This window comes from Megalobrama amblycephala, linkage group LG11 (genome assembly GCF_018812025.1).
Source record: "Megalobrama amblycephala isolate DHTTF-2021 linkage group LG11, ASM1881202v1, whole genome shotgun sequence".
Taxonomy (NCBI): Eukaryota; Metazoa; Chordata; class Actinopteri; order Cypriniformes; family Xenocyprididae; genus Megalobrama; species Megalobrama amblycephala.
The window spans coordinates 2,709,581-2,726,927 of NC_063054.1; the positions used below are offsets into that span (position 1 = coordinate 2,709,581).

Genomic DNA, 17,347 nt, shown 5'->3' on the forward strand with positions numbered 1-17,347 from the left:
GTTGCCCAGCCCTATTTGTTTGAACCGCGAGAGGCGCATAAGCTTACGATACTCCTACGTCATACGTAAGGTCAGAGGTCACTCTTGCGCCAGAACTAGATTTGCGTACAGCCGTTATCGGAAGCCAGATATTATAGTTTATAAAGTTATAAATATGGATATTTTTCTTACAAAAACACATTGTTTCGCTTCAGAAGGCCTTTATTAACCCTCTGAAGTCGTATGGATTACTTTTATGATGGATGGATGCACTTTTTGGGGCTTAAAAATCACGACCCCCATTTACTATCATTTTAAAGCTTGGAAGAGCCTGTATATTTTTTTATATATGATTGTGTTCATCTGAAAGAAAAAAAGTCATATACATCTAGGATGGCTTGAGGGTGAGAAAATTATGGGATAATTTTCAGTTTTGGGTGAATTAACCCTTTAATATAGTATTTCTAAATGTTATGAATTAGTTATTTAAGTTTTAGCTTTTAAATTTTAATTTAAGTTTTATGTGCTTTTTATTTTTTATGTGCTAATTTTGTGCTTTTGTATTTTTTATTGTTTTCAAACAATTTCTTATAGCTTTAATTTATTTTTATTTCAGTTTTAGTTTTAGTAATTCTAGAACTTGTTATTTGCTGAAGCAATATTTCTATTTTTTAAAATTTGTTTTTCATCTAATATAGCCTATATATTTTTATTTCAGCCTTATTTCAATCACTGAAAACTATTTTTAATAGTAACAACAGTTTTTTAAGTAATAAGATGCAAACACAATGCTTCCCATATTCCACATCGAGTTGAGAACCACTGCATGTGTCTACAGAACTGCATGTAAACCATTTCCTTCTTGTGTTTTCAACCCAACTTGTTTTATTTTTTGTGCCGAGCAGAAGGTGCCTCAATACACCCTGATCATTCAGGCTACCGATATGGAGGGAAACCCCACGTATGGTCTGTCCAACACCGCCACTGCTGTCATACGCCTGCTGGATGTCAATGACAACGCTCCGGAGTTTACCCGAGAGACTGTGAGTGACACACACAGAGACACTTGAACACGCGTCTCGCGAAAGCCATCTTTGCTGAAAATCGATCTCTCTCTGTCTGTCTCTGTAGTTCCATGGTGAGGTCCCAGAGAACCGTGTGAATGTGATAGTGACGAATCTCACCGTGACTGACAAAGATGAACCGGGGACTCCCGCCTGGAATGCCGTGTACAGGATCATATCTGGGGATCCAACCGGACGCTTTTCCATCCCCACTGACCCCGTTACCAATGAAGGCCTTGTCACAGTCGTCAAGGTAACACTCTCAAACTTACTGAGAAATGAACATACTGTGACAGATCAGGTCTGGAATATGTGAACGATTCCGCTCCAGATCCACTTTGGGTTTTACGCTACTTTCTGCTCACTCATAAGGGAAAATCACTCAAGGGACTCAACACTTTAGTCCGCATCCCTCACATACTTTTGTCTGAATTGCTGCATACACAGATAAGCAGAGAGATACAAAAAGTGAAAAGTCTCAGCACTCTGCTCAGCCAATCAGATCCGTGGACCAATTTTAACTGTTGTAGGGCTGCACAATTAATCGAAACGAACCAAACGCGATTTGGCAAAGGCTGTGATTTTTTATGCGCAGCTTGTCAGTGAAGCACGGCTCTGTGATCAGTAGTAAATGCTGCTCCATCTGAAAGCCAGAGGGCGCTCTTGAGCAGAAACTCCAAATACGCCCTACAGAAGTACGATAACGCACGTCATTCCAATGTGCATCATACTATCGCTGTAGCTTAATAAACAGAAGATTGAAACACTTTGATTGATTAATCATAACTAATAAACACAATTTATGGTTAATCTGAGTTCTTCAAGCCTCATCTGTTTTTTTCATGATAATAAAGTATATTTATAATGCAATGCTAATCGACATAGCTTTTATTCTATTGTATAGAATATGTCTTTTGTTGGACAAGAGGTTCATAAATGCTTCTCATGTTTGGAAAGATGTTTTTTGCTTTTTCAAATGCACGTTATAAGCGACTCAAACTCGCAGTGCTTTCAGCATCATTTACTACTGATCACAGAGCCGTGCTTCACTGACAAGCTGCGCATAAAATATAATCGCAGCCATTGCGTTTCCATAACCCCGCTTAGCCAAATCGCGATTTCGGGTTAATTTTGATTAGTCGTGCAGCCCTAAACTGTTGAATAAACACCGTAAATGGGTTGTGTTGCTATTCGCTAGAATCTCACTAGAGGCTCATAGGCACGGGTTCAAATACAGAGTAAAAGACGGTCTCCATGGAAACAGCTTCCACCTGCTGTTCAGCTGAGTTAATGGTTTATCCTAATTGAGAATGAGTCATTCATTAATTATTATTCAAACATTTCTCCTCTGTGTATTTAATTGCAACACAATCCATTCATTGTATCATTTTGATTCTTTTCCCTAACAGCTCCTTTAACTTGATTGTGTGTGTGTGTGTGTGTGTGTCCTTATGTACAGCCAATTGATTTTGAGATGAATCGATCATTCATGCTGACTGTTGTCGCTGAAAATGAAGTGCCGCTGGCAAGCGGGATCCATCGCACCCGCCAGTCTACAGCCACCGTGTCCATACGTGTCATCGATGTGAACGAAAGCCCGAACTTTGACCCCAACCCCAAACAGATCAGACTGGAGGAGGGGCTTCCGCAGTGGTCGAGTCTAACAACTTTTACTGCTCATGATCCAGACAGATATATGCAGCAGACTATTAGGTACTGAAACACACACATGCATCTACACACACGGTTGGAAAGGATTTTTTGAAATTGGAGAGTTTTATGCACTATGAAGAACAAAGCAAAGCTTTCTTGCTAGTCCACCCAGAACATTTGTGGAAACTAAGCTGCAGGAATGTATCACTCAGAAATTGTCGCTCAGTCAATCATGTCAGAGGTTATTTACATACAGAAGTCTTAAAGGCGCAGGAGCAAAAAGAAGAACAAAGTCATGTAAAATGAATGGCCATGAATATGGTGTATATAATGCCTATGTTCATAAAGAAATACTAGCTTATTACTTATTGAATATTTCACAGTATAATTTTTTTTTTTTTTAAATAATGTGAAAAAGAGTCGGCATTATGCAATGATAAATGATTAAACTACTATGCTACATTGTTGTCACATGACCTCATTATGTTGCATGTTTTATTTAACAAAAGATTTCCAGTTATCATTCTCAAAAAAATTATTATTTATAAACAGTATTTATAAAATATATGTGCTGTCAAATAGCATATGTTAAAAATTGTCACTAATTCCGATGTTTACACTATTTTTACAATATTTACACTCATTGTTTAGTTTTATTTATTCAGTATTATAGAATTGATTGAATCATTTGAATATATTTAATTTCATTTTAATTGAATATTTCTGTATAGCTTTATTTATTTTTATTTCTGTGTTAGTCATTTCAGCACTTCAGCTTAAACCTATTTATTTCAGTTTCTAATTTTAATTTAAGTTTGGTAAGTTTAAGTTTTTCTTGTAATATTTATATATTTTTCCCGCTTTATTTCAATTAACAAAAACAATTTTTAATAGTTTTAGTTAACAAAAACTACACTGGTCACACTGGAAATGGAAGGTTAAGTTAAACACAGTGCAGTTTGACAAATGTAGTATACATAGTATATACTGCAGAAATAGTAGGCCAGTATAAAAGTATATAAACATTGTGTTTTGTAATGTTTCTCCCATTTCAGTGGTTACTGTATGAAAATGTGAATGCTAACCATCTCTGTTTGGTGTGTTTTTGTATTAAAGGTACTCTAAATTGTTTGACCCCGCCAACTGGCTGGAGATCGACCCCAACAATGGACGAATTTCCACAATTGCTGTTTTGGACCGAGAGTCTCCCTATGTTAAAAACAACCTCTACAATGCCACATTTATGGCCTCTGACAACGGTAGGAGCAACAGTGTTTGTATGTGTATATATGCAGAAGCAGTTGAGATTGAGTGATTCCATTGATTTTAGCTGTAGGGAGAAATTGCAACCGAGCAAACTCAGAGATATACGCGTGCCCACACATCCATGTTAATGATCACACCAACAACATATGCAAACTCATTCTGAATGTCTATGTGCTCACTTTCTTTGGGTTGTTCTTTGAAGCAGCCTCTCCCATATGCACATACACTACCCGCTGTGTGAAAGAGTCTACAGAAGTCTGCTAGGCCCTATTCTGCTGTGGTGTTTAACATTCTCGCTGCATCAGAGCTCTGAAACAAACCCCCTCTCACACACACGCTGTAAATTTGAAAGCTTGTCTCCAGAAACACTCACTAAACAGTTGTGCCATTTTTGTATGCGGTATCTGAGTGCAAAATCCCACCTGTTAACCAGTTTAAATGTGCTGAAATAGCAATGAACTGTATGTAAATGAAGTCATTGCCATTCTTTTAGCACAAACACACCTTTCTATGCAAATTAGGCTTGTTATAGATCAGCACTGTTTGCGTGAAATCAACTACTTGCATGCAATTATCATTGCGCTGGAAAGCAGGGGTTAATTTTATTAAGCAATTTTATTTAATTAAAAAATTACTTATTTAAAAGGGATGTTTGTGTACATTTCCTAGCAATCACTGAAAATGTAATTGATTAAATTATGGAGAAGAGCGTTGTATCCAGCTGTGTGCTGCAGACAGTATTTTAAAGGTAGATCGCAGTGGTGCAGTGATGCTGTACAGTTACAGAAAAGGTTTTACATTATTGTAGACTGCTGCATCCATCACAACCGAGCACTCGGAACAGATCTGGGGTGCATTTCCCAAAAGCATTGTTTGCCAGATACAGATATGCTGGGTTAAAAACAGCCCAAGTTGGGTTAAATGTTTGACCAACCTGCTAACTCAACTATTGTTTAAAAATGACTGTATTGCTCCCTTAAAATGAACCCAAAATAAGTTGGAAATTAACATTTATTAATATGTTTGAGAAGTGAACATTTATTAATAGGTTTAATAAATAATAATTTATTAAATTTCTTATTAATTGTTCACCTTTTGATTATTATTGTTGCCTCTAGTAATTATGTGTCTGATTTTTAATCTCCAACCAATCTTGGGTTCATTTTAAGCCAGTCATAGAGTAATTTTTAAACAATAGTTGAGTTAACTGCCCAGCAGGTTGGTCAAACATTTAAGCCAACCGCTGGGTTTGTCCATATTTAACCCAACTTGTGTTATTTTTAACCCAGCATTTTTTAGAGTGTACGGTCGCAAGTTCCGCCATTACCAACATAATTCAATGATTCTGTGTTTCCTGAAACCATAGTTCCAACGAACATTTGCAAACAGCATCACAAAGTTGTGTGGTTGGAGTAAATCAAGCAAAACTCTAGAGAACAACAATAGCAAAGTGATCTTATAGCAAAAAATCTGACGTTAATTCAATCTCAAAACCAATTAAATAGCAGAAGTTATTACTCCATCTCCTGTGTGATGTCATTTACCACAGTTCTACATTGTTGAACCAACATGTTTTTATATGTGACAAAGTTACTACATTTTCAGGAAACTCTTGTGACTAGCTAGTTAATTTGTGCTATAGTAGTTAAGCAGAGTTACTTTGTGGAACAAAAGTTGCATTGTGCAAACTGACTTCAGAACAGATTTTTTTGGGGGTGTCTGTGCTCTTACCTAAGTTGCATAATTAAATTTGTAAGTTTGCTAAAACAAAACAATCCACTAAAACAATGCAGACTTAGAAATAAGCAACGCTAACTTAGCATTCTTAGTGAATTCCTGCCTCAGCTCAGTTAAATCTTTGTGTGCTGTTGATCGAAACCCTTTCCCACAAAGAAGGCTTTTCGCAACTAGTTCAATGCTGATTCACACACCTGATTCAATAAATTAAGGATACTTAGTCGTACTTGATTTAGTTGTTTTCAGCCTGGAACGGATTAAAAAATGTGCTGCGAATGCCAGCAGGAGTAGAAGAGAAAGCCGCAGCTCCATCAGCCTGCCTGTCTCTTGTTCTTTGTTTAAAGATCAGTGAAGTCGAAAGGTCTTGTTACTCTTGTTGAAACAGAAACTAAGCTCTTTTCTAAGTAGTGATGGTCCAGTCTGTGCTGGTTATAAGGGCTCTGGTTTGCAGACATTTCATGGATGTGGGCAGGATGATTGGATCTTATAGACTGTGCATTATGGTTTATAAATGAGTTATCATGCCAACCAACTCAGATGAGAGGAACTTAAAGTCATTAAACTGCTGTGGTTCATCTGTATTGTCAGTTTTCAACTAATAGTCTCAGGCTCAAATGTCACGCCCACGAAACATTCATAGTCATGAAGCATATTGCAAACAAGAACGTGCAATATACAGCAAGGGTTGTATGGAATAATCTTGAAGGCCTTGTTTCCACCTGGTATTAAGATGTGTTTAGGTCGGATCACAAGTGGATGGTGCTAAATACAGGTATAAACAGACGCTTTGAGTTTCTCCACTCTCAACCGCTTCCAGAGGTAGTCTAAAACGCATTCGACCGGATTGTTGTATTGACTGTTATAAACGCTCATGTAGTCGAATGTATTTGAAAAGCCACAAAAGACCATCTACTCTTCGCCTACTGACCTAATGCGTAAACATCATGGGAAGAGCTCTAGCCAGACAGGATTTAAACTTTGAAGATCCAAGTTTGGGTTGAAGATGAAAAATGTTGAAACGTTGAAAAATGTACCAAGCACAATGTTCTCTCACCATTCCTGATTTCTGACACACACTCCTAATGTCAGAGCAGAAACGAAAGCTGAAGCTCTCCGCGTGTTTTTTCCATCGTCTCCGGGTGCGTTCATATGTAAATTGCGTGAGCTTATTTCATCCATTAGATTGAAAGATCTGAAAAACCCATACATTTATCAACCCATAGACAGGGTTGCCAGGTTTTCACAACAAAACTCAAAACCAAATTTCTACACAAAGCTAGTCCTAAACAAGCCCGATCGCGTTTCAAGGGGGGTCCCTGAGTAAAAATTTTGTTCTGGGGGGTAAAATATGCTTTTTGGCAGGGTTCCCCCAGGTAAAATTTGCATTCCAGGGGCTAAATATCATGTTATTAGGGGTTACTTCAACCCGTGGACATGAAAAACAGCCCTCGGCTGCAGTGTTAAAGAAGCCAACACTGTCCATCCTCGAAGAAATAAGGACAGAAGTGGTTGAAAGTGAACAAAAAAGATGGATTAAAACACCAGGTGTAAACAACTTGTGATCCAAATGACCAAAACGCATCTTAATACCAGGGGTAAACAGGGTAAACAAGTCAGTTTATTGCATCTTTAGACATCTTTAAACATCTTCCGTTTTCGTGTTGAAAATAGTGTTTAAGAGTTTTAAAATGTGATTAGTTGACTATTCTTAGTCAGAAGTTTGCCTACATGAGATGATGTTTGTATTAACTTTTCCTTCTTTTCCCTTCTGTCCGTCGACAGGTGTCCCCCCTGCGAGCGGGACGGGAACCCTGCAGATCTACCTGCTGGACATAAACGACAACGCACCTCGAGTCTTCCCTCAAGAAGCAGAAGTGTGCGAGCGTCCTGAACCCAACGCCATCAATATCACAGCCGTAGACGGAGACCTCAACCTTAACGCTGGGCCCTATGCTTTCGAACTGCCCAACCGACCCTCTGACATCCGCAGGAACTGGACACTGACTCGAATCAGTGGTACGCCACAACTCTTTATCAAAACGCTCAATTATGGTTTTATTTTTCTTGCCAGACTTTATCTGACGTGTGTGTTTTGTCATACTTGTGGTTGGTCTGTAGGCGATCACGCTCAGTTAAGTCTGAAAATTAGTTACCTGGAAAGTGGGATATACGAGCTGCCCATCAGCATCACAGACTCGGGTAACCTGCCCATGTCCAACACCACCTACCTGCGCATCAAAGTGTGCCAGTGCGATCACCACGGCGACTGCGTGGACATGGAACGCATCATGGCAGCCGGGCTGGGCACCGGAGCCATCATCGCCATTCTTATCTGCATCATCATCCTGCTGGGTAAGACACACACCAGACAGAGATTGTTTCTTCCAGGCAGTGGAGTTCTTATCAGTCGGTCACATTTCTGTCAGGCACATGTGATCTGTTTTTGGTCTTGGAGGCGATATAGTCACAAAAGACTGTTGTGGAAATGATAGGAACAGTTCTGTTCAGGGCTTGACATTAACTTTTTTTGTGCAGCAGCCTCTGTGGCTAGTGGTTTTCACTGGCCATAATTTTGAGATCGATACCATGGGGAAAAACTGACATATACTGCAGATATTTTTAATATTATCATAATCTGGCAGCACTTTAAGACCTGACGCACAGATCCGTTATACTGTTACACATGCGTTTACATTCACTTAAAACATACTGACTGTGTTTACGTGAATACTCGGCATTTTGACATTAATTTGTGTGTATTTGACTGTTTAAGTGCAATAAGCAGCGAAAAAATAACTCAATTTAGTACCGAGAGGCGGCTTTATGGCTCTGTTCACTTACACCAATGTTTTCAGTTGAATCAAAATCAAATGATGCTTTTCTCTTTACGGTTGACTTTAGCTGGATTTCTATCTGCATATTTTTATTTAATATTTTATTTAAAAAAAATTCTTGATGGAAACACCAAGAAGTGAAGTTTCAAAAAATGTGCATAAAAAATATTATAAGCACACTTGAAGTGGATAAATGCTTTATTCAGTAAGAAGACATAAACACGATAGAAACATTTATAGAATAAATTTCTGGATGTGCATAAAAACGTCATGTGCTTTGAGATGTGACTGAATAATTCACTTTGGACCAATCTCATTGCATAAATATGGCTCTGGACTTCATGAAACGCTGCCAAAGCTAAAATGATTGGTTACTGTCACCACCAAAACTGTTCGACATGCCCCCCAAAAAGAAGCCATTTTCCCTCCATTCATTAGCGATGAGATTTCTCAGAATGTCTCTGCACTCTAAAGTAATTTATTACGTTTAATAAAAGAGCCACAGTAGTTTCCCAGTGGCCACAACTTCCATTTCTATTTTGCTCAAACTTCCATGGAAGTGACAATTTGGTTCACGTACACGTGGGATGTAGAAACTGTTTTCCGTTTAAATTAAATTTGCAGCTCGGATGGAGACACAGCTTACGATTCGCTCTCGCGCATTTCAGATTCTCCATCTGTACGGTTTTAAATCGCATTACTTGTGTTAATTTACCTGTTAAACTTTAAAGAAAACGGCAGATATAATACTTAACAGAATAGCTGAATAATATCAATCCAGTTTTTACTAGCTCATTTTACTGAAAAATCACGGAAATCTCTGAAGCTTGTCTGAGCAAGCAACAGTAACTGAGGGGGCGGAGCTTGGAGATTTGTCCATTTTGGTTGGTGGTGCTAAAAATTACTCGCTGCACCTATAACTGTCTGATCTCAAGTCATTTTACTCGTTTTATATTGATCTCTCTCTCTGTGCAGTGCTGGTGTTGATGTTTGTGATGTGGATGAAGAGACGGGATAAAGAGAGACAGGCCAAGCAGCTGCTGATCGATCCAGAGGACGACGTGCGAGACAACATACTCAAATACGACGAGGAGGGCGGCGGAGAGGAAGACCAGGTACATGCGCTCCCTCTCCACTGCTACCGCTGCCGGGCATACAGAATCATTTCGGCTAAGAATAACGAGACAGTATAGCTTGTTTAATAAAAACATGTTAAAAAGTTTCATTTTAAGCAGTCGTTAAATGGTCACGATTTTAATTTGAGCTGTGTGGTGCGGTTTGAAATCTCGATGGCTAATTTTCAGCATTCATTTTGCAAGTAATGCTGATTATAAGTCAGAGAATGCTAGAGACTAAATTTAAATTGATGAAACAGTTCCTGCTTTCCCTGGTGGTGTGAGCACGTATGTGTGAGACTTGTAGATTTGCATTTGAGTCAGACTTTGCTTTTTGTAAAGTGTCTCAGTGCTAAGCTGACACACATACACACAACACACATTTTCAGTTTTATCATTTTGGAGACAATTCTATGGTTTTACGAGTTAATGATATTTTCTATCCCTAAACTCCCAAAGGAACCATTTGGCATTTTTCAGCTTTAATTAAAACATTAAATCTAAAGAAAACCATTAGTAATGCACTTAAGCCCGGGGTATACTGCATTTCCACCTGCCTCTTCTGTTCTAGCTTTTCAAAGTAATAAGTGAGAACTTACAGACATCTTTTAAACTTGTCACGGGTATATTCTAACCTCATGCATATCCATTTTTGTTGTTTCCACCTTCTTCTTTGGTTCATTTTAATGCCATTTTCCATCGTCTTCTTCAAGTAGTTCTTGAAAACAGCAAGCCAACTGTGAGTATTGCCACATAGTGGACCAACCAATTAGTGCGGTCAATGACAGGCATGAAAAAAAAAAAAAATTGAAGTACACTGACCCTGCTGATTTTAAAATGTAGTGGCAAATCGAAATTTGAAGCATACTTTCCTCTATCAGCTAGCTATGTAAAGGAAGAAATACCATAGAGTTTGATTGTTTTTATCCACTTAATATTTAAGGTAACAGCAGGCGTGGCCATTTTGTAACTTGAATGTGCTTCCAGTTATTTTAGCAGTATAAAAACAGTCTGATATTTTGCTTGATTTTGCAAACTGGTAAAGTTTCACATTATTTTAACGAATTATCATAATCATAAACACTCGTTTTATGATTTTATGAACACTTGTAGCACAGAAATAGTGCTGTTTACTGCACTTGTTATTCTTCTAGTTATTTACCTATAGCAGTTAAGTCTCTCAAATTCACAGAAAAATAGTTTACTTTGGCATTGCAAAATAAGGTGGATATAAAGCTATTTATGACAACTCGCTAACCTACAAGAAATGAAATATCAGAATGAATACATTTTTTTTTTTTTTTTTTTTTACATTTTTGTGTGTAAAATTTTTATTTATTTTTTTATGTAGATGTACTTCAAGTATTTTATTTAGGGCTTTCAAATAGATTAATTGTGATTAATTGTCTCTAACATAAAAGTTTGTGTTTATATAATAAATGTGTGTATATATCATTATATTCACACACACACACACACACACACACACACACACACACATACATATATATATATATATATATATATATATATATATATATATATATATATATATATAATCTGCCAGTGGGGTAAGTAAAATAATCTTAATCCAAACTGAAAACAAGATTATATAGCTTATTTTTGGTTTGATATAAGATTATTTTACTTACCCCACTGGCAGATTATTTTGCTTGTTTTAAGGAAAAACTCACTTAATTTTGACTTACTTTTCCTGAAAACAAGAAAATAATTTTTACTTGTCAAGAAAATGCTTCTTGATTTAAGAACTTTAAGATATTTTGACTAGAAACAAGACAAAAACAGCATTTTTTGCAGTGTATATATGTGTATGTGCATGTCTGTGTGTGTGTGTGTATATATACAGTCAAGGTTTTATCATATTTAGCTAACTTCTGAAAAGAAAACCCATATGAATGTCCTTCATATGGAATAAAGCAAATTTAAATGGCATTACTAATGTCAAAACTTTCCTTATTCTGCATGCAGATGTTTCCAGAAACCCATGGGCTTTGAGCAGACCTTTAACCCTGTTTGCGATTGTCTGTGTTTCTTCAGGACTATGATCTGAGCCAGCTGCAGCAGCCCGATACTCTGGAGCCAGACATGATCAAGCCCGTCGGGATCCGCCGGCTGGACGAGCGACCGATGCACTCCGAGCCCAACTATCCCATCCGCTCGGCCGCACCCCATCCCGGAGACATAGGAGAGTTCATCCACGAGGTACGCCACTCTTCTGAAGTCGCGCCATATAAAATGGCTCGATGGCACCAGTGATAAGACTTAATGGTGATTGATTGGTTAATTGGAGCAAGTCCTTTTAGTTTTGTTGATCATTAGCCAGGCTCAGGGATTCAATATCTCATGCTTCACTCTGTGGATGCGCACCCTCCCACGCACACATGCAGACCTCACACGCTCCAAGCAGTGCGACTGCACTCAAAGCAGTGTGAGATTAGCAAGAAACTGCTTAAATCAGGTAATGAATTAAACATTACAGCTAAATGTAAGCAGCCTCACTTAAAAGACAGACAGGCTTTATATATGGCAGCGTTTGCCAATCGTTTCAACCGAACTGTATTTTAAAGAAACCCGTCAGTTTGGATTTTTTAGCTTTTTTCAGCGTTCGAACGTGAACAGATATTGTCACTTATGAGTTTTGTTTAAAGTCATTTTATGTCTGCAGAAAGATTTGTTTGGACAAGCGACTTCAAGATTCAGAATTATGTCAACTGAACGTCTATACAGTGTTTAGTCTATGTTAGCACTCTGTCTGGATAGTGTTATGCTAAAAATAGAACTTTATTTGTACAATATGGCAGTGTTTCAAAACCAAGTGAGCTGCCTACCTAGACAGCACCAGAGGAATTTTAAACAGTCAAACTGACCGTGCATTCGGATGTTTGATTCACTACCAAAAATGGTTGGGCACATGTAGTAAATCAAACATTTGAATCTGCCCAACAGTGATGTGTTCTTATCTATAAAAAGTTTGTGCCTCTGTTGCATTATCTATCTAAACTTACGTCTGAAATGCTGTACTACACACCTAATACTACTTGTTTCCCTTTTAAAGAAAATGATGTTTCAAGTGCTAGCTTTAGCATGATTAGCTCCTCTCTTTATGCTACATTGGGAAAGCAACTGTTGTGACCATGACAATTTCAGCTTTTTTTGGCTGAAGAACTGCATCATACAGTATTTTAATATTTTCTATCGTTTTTTTATCATTACAGACAAAACATGCAAGCATAGGTGCTGATTTATGTTTGTGCCATTGGGTGCCCACCAGGGCTTGACATTAACACCCGCCAAATGCGGGTGTATGTCTGCAGGGGCGTGTAATGCGGTCACTCCTACTAGCCACTTTGGCAGGTTGAATTTATATATAATATACACGTTTTTTTTCAATTGTAGTCTTTTAAAATGGCATCTGAAATAATAAACGAAGTGCAATGTACTGTTGTCAAAAATATCAACTTTTCGATACATATCGATACTGAAATATCTGAAACGCTTCCAATACTCATTTTGCTCAGAATAGATACACGATACCAGCTGCTCTTTCTCTCTCTCCGACAGCGAGTCGACACACAAACCCTCCTCCCCTCACTAATTTGACTCATTCACTCTTTTGTGCTCACACCCAAAGTGTGCCACATAAAGCCTCTCTGTACTAAATTGAGCTCTTTTTCACTGTTTATTGAGCTTAAACAGTCAAATCACACAAAATAATGTCAAAATGCAGGTCTTGGCGAGTATTCACGTAAACACAGTATGTTTTAAGTGAACGTAAACAGTTGAGAAAGAAAGCGCATGTGTAACAGTATAATGGATCTGTGCATCAGGTCTTAAAGTGACAGCAGCCTAATAAACCTGCTACCAAATTATGAGATAATATTAAAAATATCTATATGGCGGTTTTTCCCTATGGTATCGATGTCAAAATCGTGGCCAGTGAAAATGCTATTATTGGAAAACCACAGCAAAAAAGTTAATGCCAAGCCCTGGTGCCCACACTCTAAACCCCCCCTACCATCATTGGATTTAATTACTTAAAATGCAATTCATCATTGTGAAAAACAGAAAGCACAAGCTTTTGTGTCCAGTTTTTATGCTGTAATGCTAAATATAAGGGTAGAATTGTGTGTGTTACGACCTGTCGGGACCCGATTCAATCGATTTTTTGATCGGTTCAAATAAATAGAGAATATCTCATGTTGTTTGGCACCTACGCATACAAACAAGTGCTTAGTCAATAGAAGAAATGAAATAAAACTAAAAAGGTTAATATATTAGTATTTATAATGTTCAAAGATCATAGGTTAAGCTTCAGAGGATCATTTTAAATGTTAGAGAGACTGCAGATTTCCAGAGAGGCAAGATACATTATTTCATAACAGGAAATAATAGTCAATCCACAGTGGTCTTTGTGTTCATTCAAATGGATTCACCTGCACACATATATTACAAAACAGTAGAGAATAGTGCGTGTGAGATGGGACGCACACACACTCTCTTTTACTTAATGGGTTTCAGTTCTATTGTCACTCCTTCCTCTTTCCTTCCTTCCTTCCTTCCTTTTCTCACTTTAGTTGTTTCTCATCCAGTGCCCCGACAGAGTATTCAGTGCTTCATTGTTTAATTGTGCGAGCTCAGACTGCGCATTTCCAGAACGCAGCCGCTTATAAATAAACGCTTTAGCCTGTTCCAGAGCCCAGCATCTGTTTGCACGGCGACCCCAATCCTCCTCCCCTCCTCCTCTTTTGTTCCTTCTTTTCCTCCATCCCATCCCCCTCTTCACTTAAACAGAATACGCTTGTACCAAACGAGTCGTAAACGGTCGTACTAGATAATGTCCGTGTGCTATTTTTGAAATGTGTGTATTTTAAAAGCACATCCGTTTTCGTCATGTTCCCTAGGGTCTGAAGGCGGCCGACACCGATCCCACGGCCCCTCCGTACGACTCCCTGCTGGTCTTCGACTACGAGGGCAGTGGCTCCACGGCCGGATCGCTCAGCTCCCTTCACTCCTCCAGCAGCGGAGGCGACCAGGACTATGACTACCTCAACGACTGGGGCCCTCGCTTCCGCAAACTCGCCGACATGTACGGAGGCAACGACGACTAGCTTACGCCATCACCGCAGGACCGCAGAAAGACAAGGGAGGAGGAGGAAAAATAAAAGAAACAACATCAAAACAAAACAGTGTGGCACTTTTTTTTTAATTGCAGGACGTGGACAGTGTGCAGAATCAAAACAATGAAGAAACCAATATACCCTAAAGAGACAGAGAAACGAAGAGACGAGAAAGTGGAAGGAAGATCACCATGGCAACAAAACCAGGTCTCTCCGAGGCCCTCTGTTGCAGACGGAGGGGGTCTAATGAAGGAAATCTGCCTAGTTTGGGTTCAGTCCAGGATTTTTTCGCCTAAGTTTGAAGGATCATCGGTACGAAACGTATGAAGGAACGCTTAAAGAACGTTAAATGAATGCTAAGTTACACTTGAATCTCACAGTACAGAAGCACTGGGATATTACGTGCCTTTTTGTACATTTTTTTTTTGTTTCGTTTTTTACATTTTTCTTTCTTTTTTTCGGTCTTTGTTCATATGATCTGATGATGTTGTTTTTTTTTCTGTTCAATGGCTTTGGTGGCTCAGAGTTTTGGAGTGTTTATGTCGTGAGCCTGTTTATGGCGTTTATGCTTCTGTTTGCGTTTCTCACATCACGCTGTTCGTTCACGTCACGTATCAAAACGAAGGCTGTGGAAGAATGAGAGCGGCTAGACAGAAAGAACAGCTTTGTACAGTATGCTAGAAAATAGATTTCAGTTTCTTTTTTTTCTTTTTTGTTGCATTTTCTTCTCTTTTTAAAAAAAAAAAAACAAAAACACGATATATATTCACTGTTTTTCCACCAAAACGTTAACTTATGCAGCCGGTTGCAAAATGGGAGACGAGCATTATTATTTGGTAGCAGAACTCTTTGTTTTGTTCATTTATTTTCTCTCTTTCTCTCTCTCTCTCTCTCTCTCTTTCTCTGCATTTTTTGAAGTGATTTAGTAATTTGCAAATGAAAACATTCTGTTTTTTGAAATGTCATCTGCCTTAGTCATCCTGGTATTCTTTCATGCCTGGTATTCTTTCATTTTTTTACTCCACTGTAAATTAAATGGTGTGTACATAGTTTTTTGTTTCGTTTTTTCCTCTTTTGATGTAGTCTACGAAGAAGAGCAGGGCGTGAAGAACTTGTATATGTATAATTTGGACTACAGACAAAAGGATTTTTGCATGTTTTTATCTTTTACGTATAAAACAGTCTTTCTGAAATTTATTTACACACGAATAAAGAAATGCCCACCTCGAAGGAGACTAAAGCGATTAAGTGAGACAGAAGTTTGGTCCAGATACCCGTTGTTTTCATCCCTCCCCTTTTCATTCCTTTTCCGTTTCGCCCAGTTAATGACCTTCCATTTGCCCGTCGTTCTCTAATTTCATTGCTTGACGTCCTTCGTCAAGGATTCCATGTTGACCTTCCGCTTCCTTTGTTCTTCTCTGCTACGTTCTGCATTTCCATTGTCTTCTCCCCCGGGCCACTCTCACGGATCAAAGAGGTCGACTGACGTTCGAGGCGCCGAGGCCATACTCCTAAACGCACGATCCTTCGGGATCTTCATGTTTGAACTAAACTGTAATGGTGGACCTAAGCCCTCATCATAACTGTCTCTGCCTGGTAGAGAACCGTAATGGTGTGTGTGCGTGTGTGTGTGTGTGTGTATCACTGGAGGGCCAATTAAAAGAGCAGGATGGAAGTACAATGCCAGTCCACTCACGAGGCTCACAGCCATAAGATGATTAACAGCTTTTTAATGGACGATGGCTGTCCAGAGTTCTGTGGGCTCTGTTTGCAATTACTTGTTGATATTATGACCCATTGCAGCCCAAATGACCAATAAAAGTCTAATTTTGGAAATGCTGATTTGTTGGTTTTCTTTGCTGGATTGATGTATTAGCTCTGTTCCGAAGCCTAGCAACTCCCTAGATAGGCAGCTGGCTTCTGAGGCAGGAACCTGAGCATCATGGGAGATCATCAGTGACTGATTTAGAATGCTCCTCATGGGTAGCAAATCACAAATAGCACTTCACGTGAGAGACTTGCAATTGATTTCAATGGCATTTGATGTTAGTATGTTACTGAGCTAAAAGCTTTTTACTCTTAATAAGCATAAAAATTAGTGATGCACTGAAATTTCAGCAACTGAATAAATAATTCAGTTTATTTTTTCACTGACCGAAGCGCTATTTGGCATCTATTTCATGCACACAACGTGGAAAAATGATACATCATGCTAGCTGCGTGGACAGACGTACTTCACTGTGACTAAAAATAATGCTGAAATAACATGTAAATTTGCTCGGATGAAATATCAAGAGGTGGCTTGTTGGAGAAGAACTTCACTATGACTGCTTTAAAGAGGACCTACTGTATTATGCAAAATTCGCTTTTATATGGTGTTTGAACATAAATGTGTGTTGGCAAACACAACGACCCTATAATGGTAAAAATCCACCCACTCCTTTATTAATCCCCATAAATCATAATGCCGTTTGGCATTTCTATGCAATGTGATGTCACCCACAACTGCTGATAGACTCTGCCCTATTAGCATAGACCCCGCCCCCATGTTTATCTCCTCA

The 17,347-nt window shown here is 38.6% G+C and overlaps 1 protein-coding gene across 1 annotated transcript in view; it reads left to right on the forward strand.

Annotated features, from left to right (window-relative positions):
* Positions 1–16,622, forward strand: part of cdh2 (cadherin 2, type 1, N-cadherin (neuronal)) — a 57,332-nt gene extending 40,710 nt beyond the window's left edge. The window contains exons 8-16 of the mRNA XM_048208316.1: positions 885–1,022; positions 1,111–1,296; positions 2,503–2,756; positions 3,813–3,955; positions 7,482–7,715; positions 7,818–8,051; positions 9,509–9,648; positions 11,707–11,871; positions 14,571–16,622. Of these exons, the coding sequence (XP_048064273.1) occupies positions 885–1,022; positions 1,111–1,296; positions 2,503–2,756; positions 3,813–3,955; positions 7,482–7,715; positions 7,818–8,051; positions 9,509–9,648; positions 11,707–11,871; positions 14,571–14,777 (1,701 nt within the window). The 3' untranslated portion in view covers positions 14,778–16,622. The remainder of the gene's footprint in view (positions 1–884; positions 1,023–1,110; positions 1,297–2,502; positions 2,757–3,812; positions 3,956–7,481; positions 7,716–7,817; positions 8,052–9,508; positions 9,649–11,706; positions 11,872–14,570) is intronic.
* Positions 16,623–17,347: the final 725 nt, after the last annotated feature.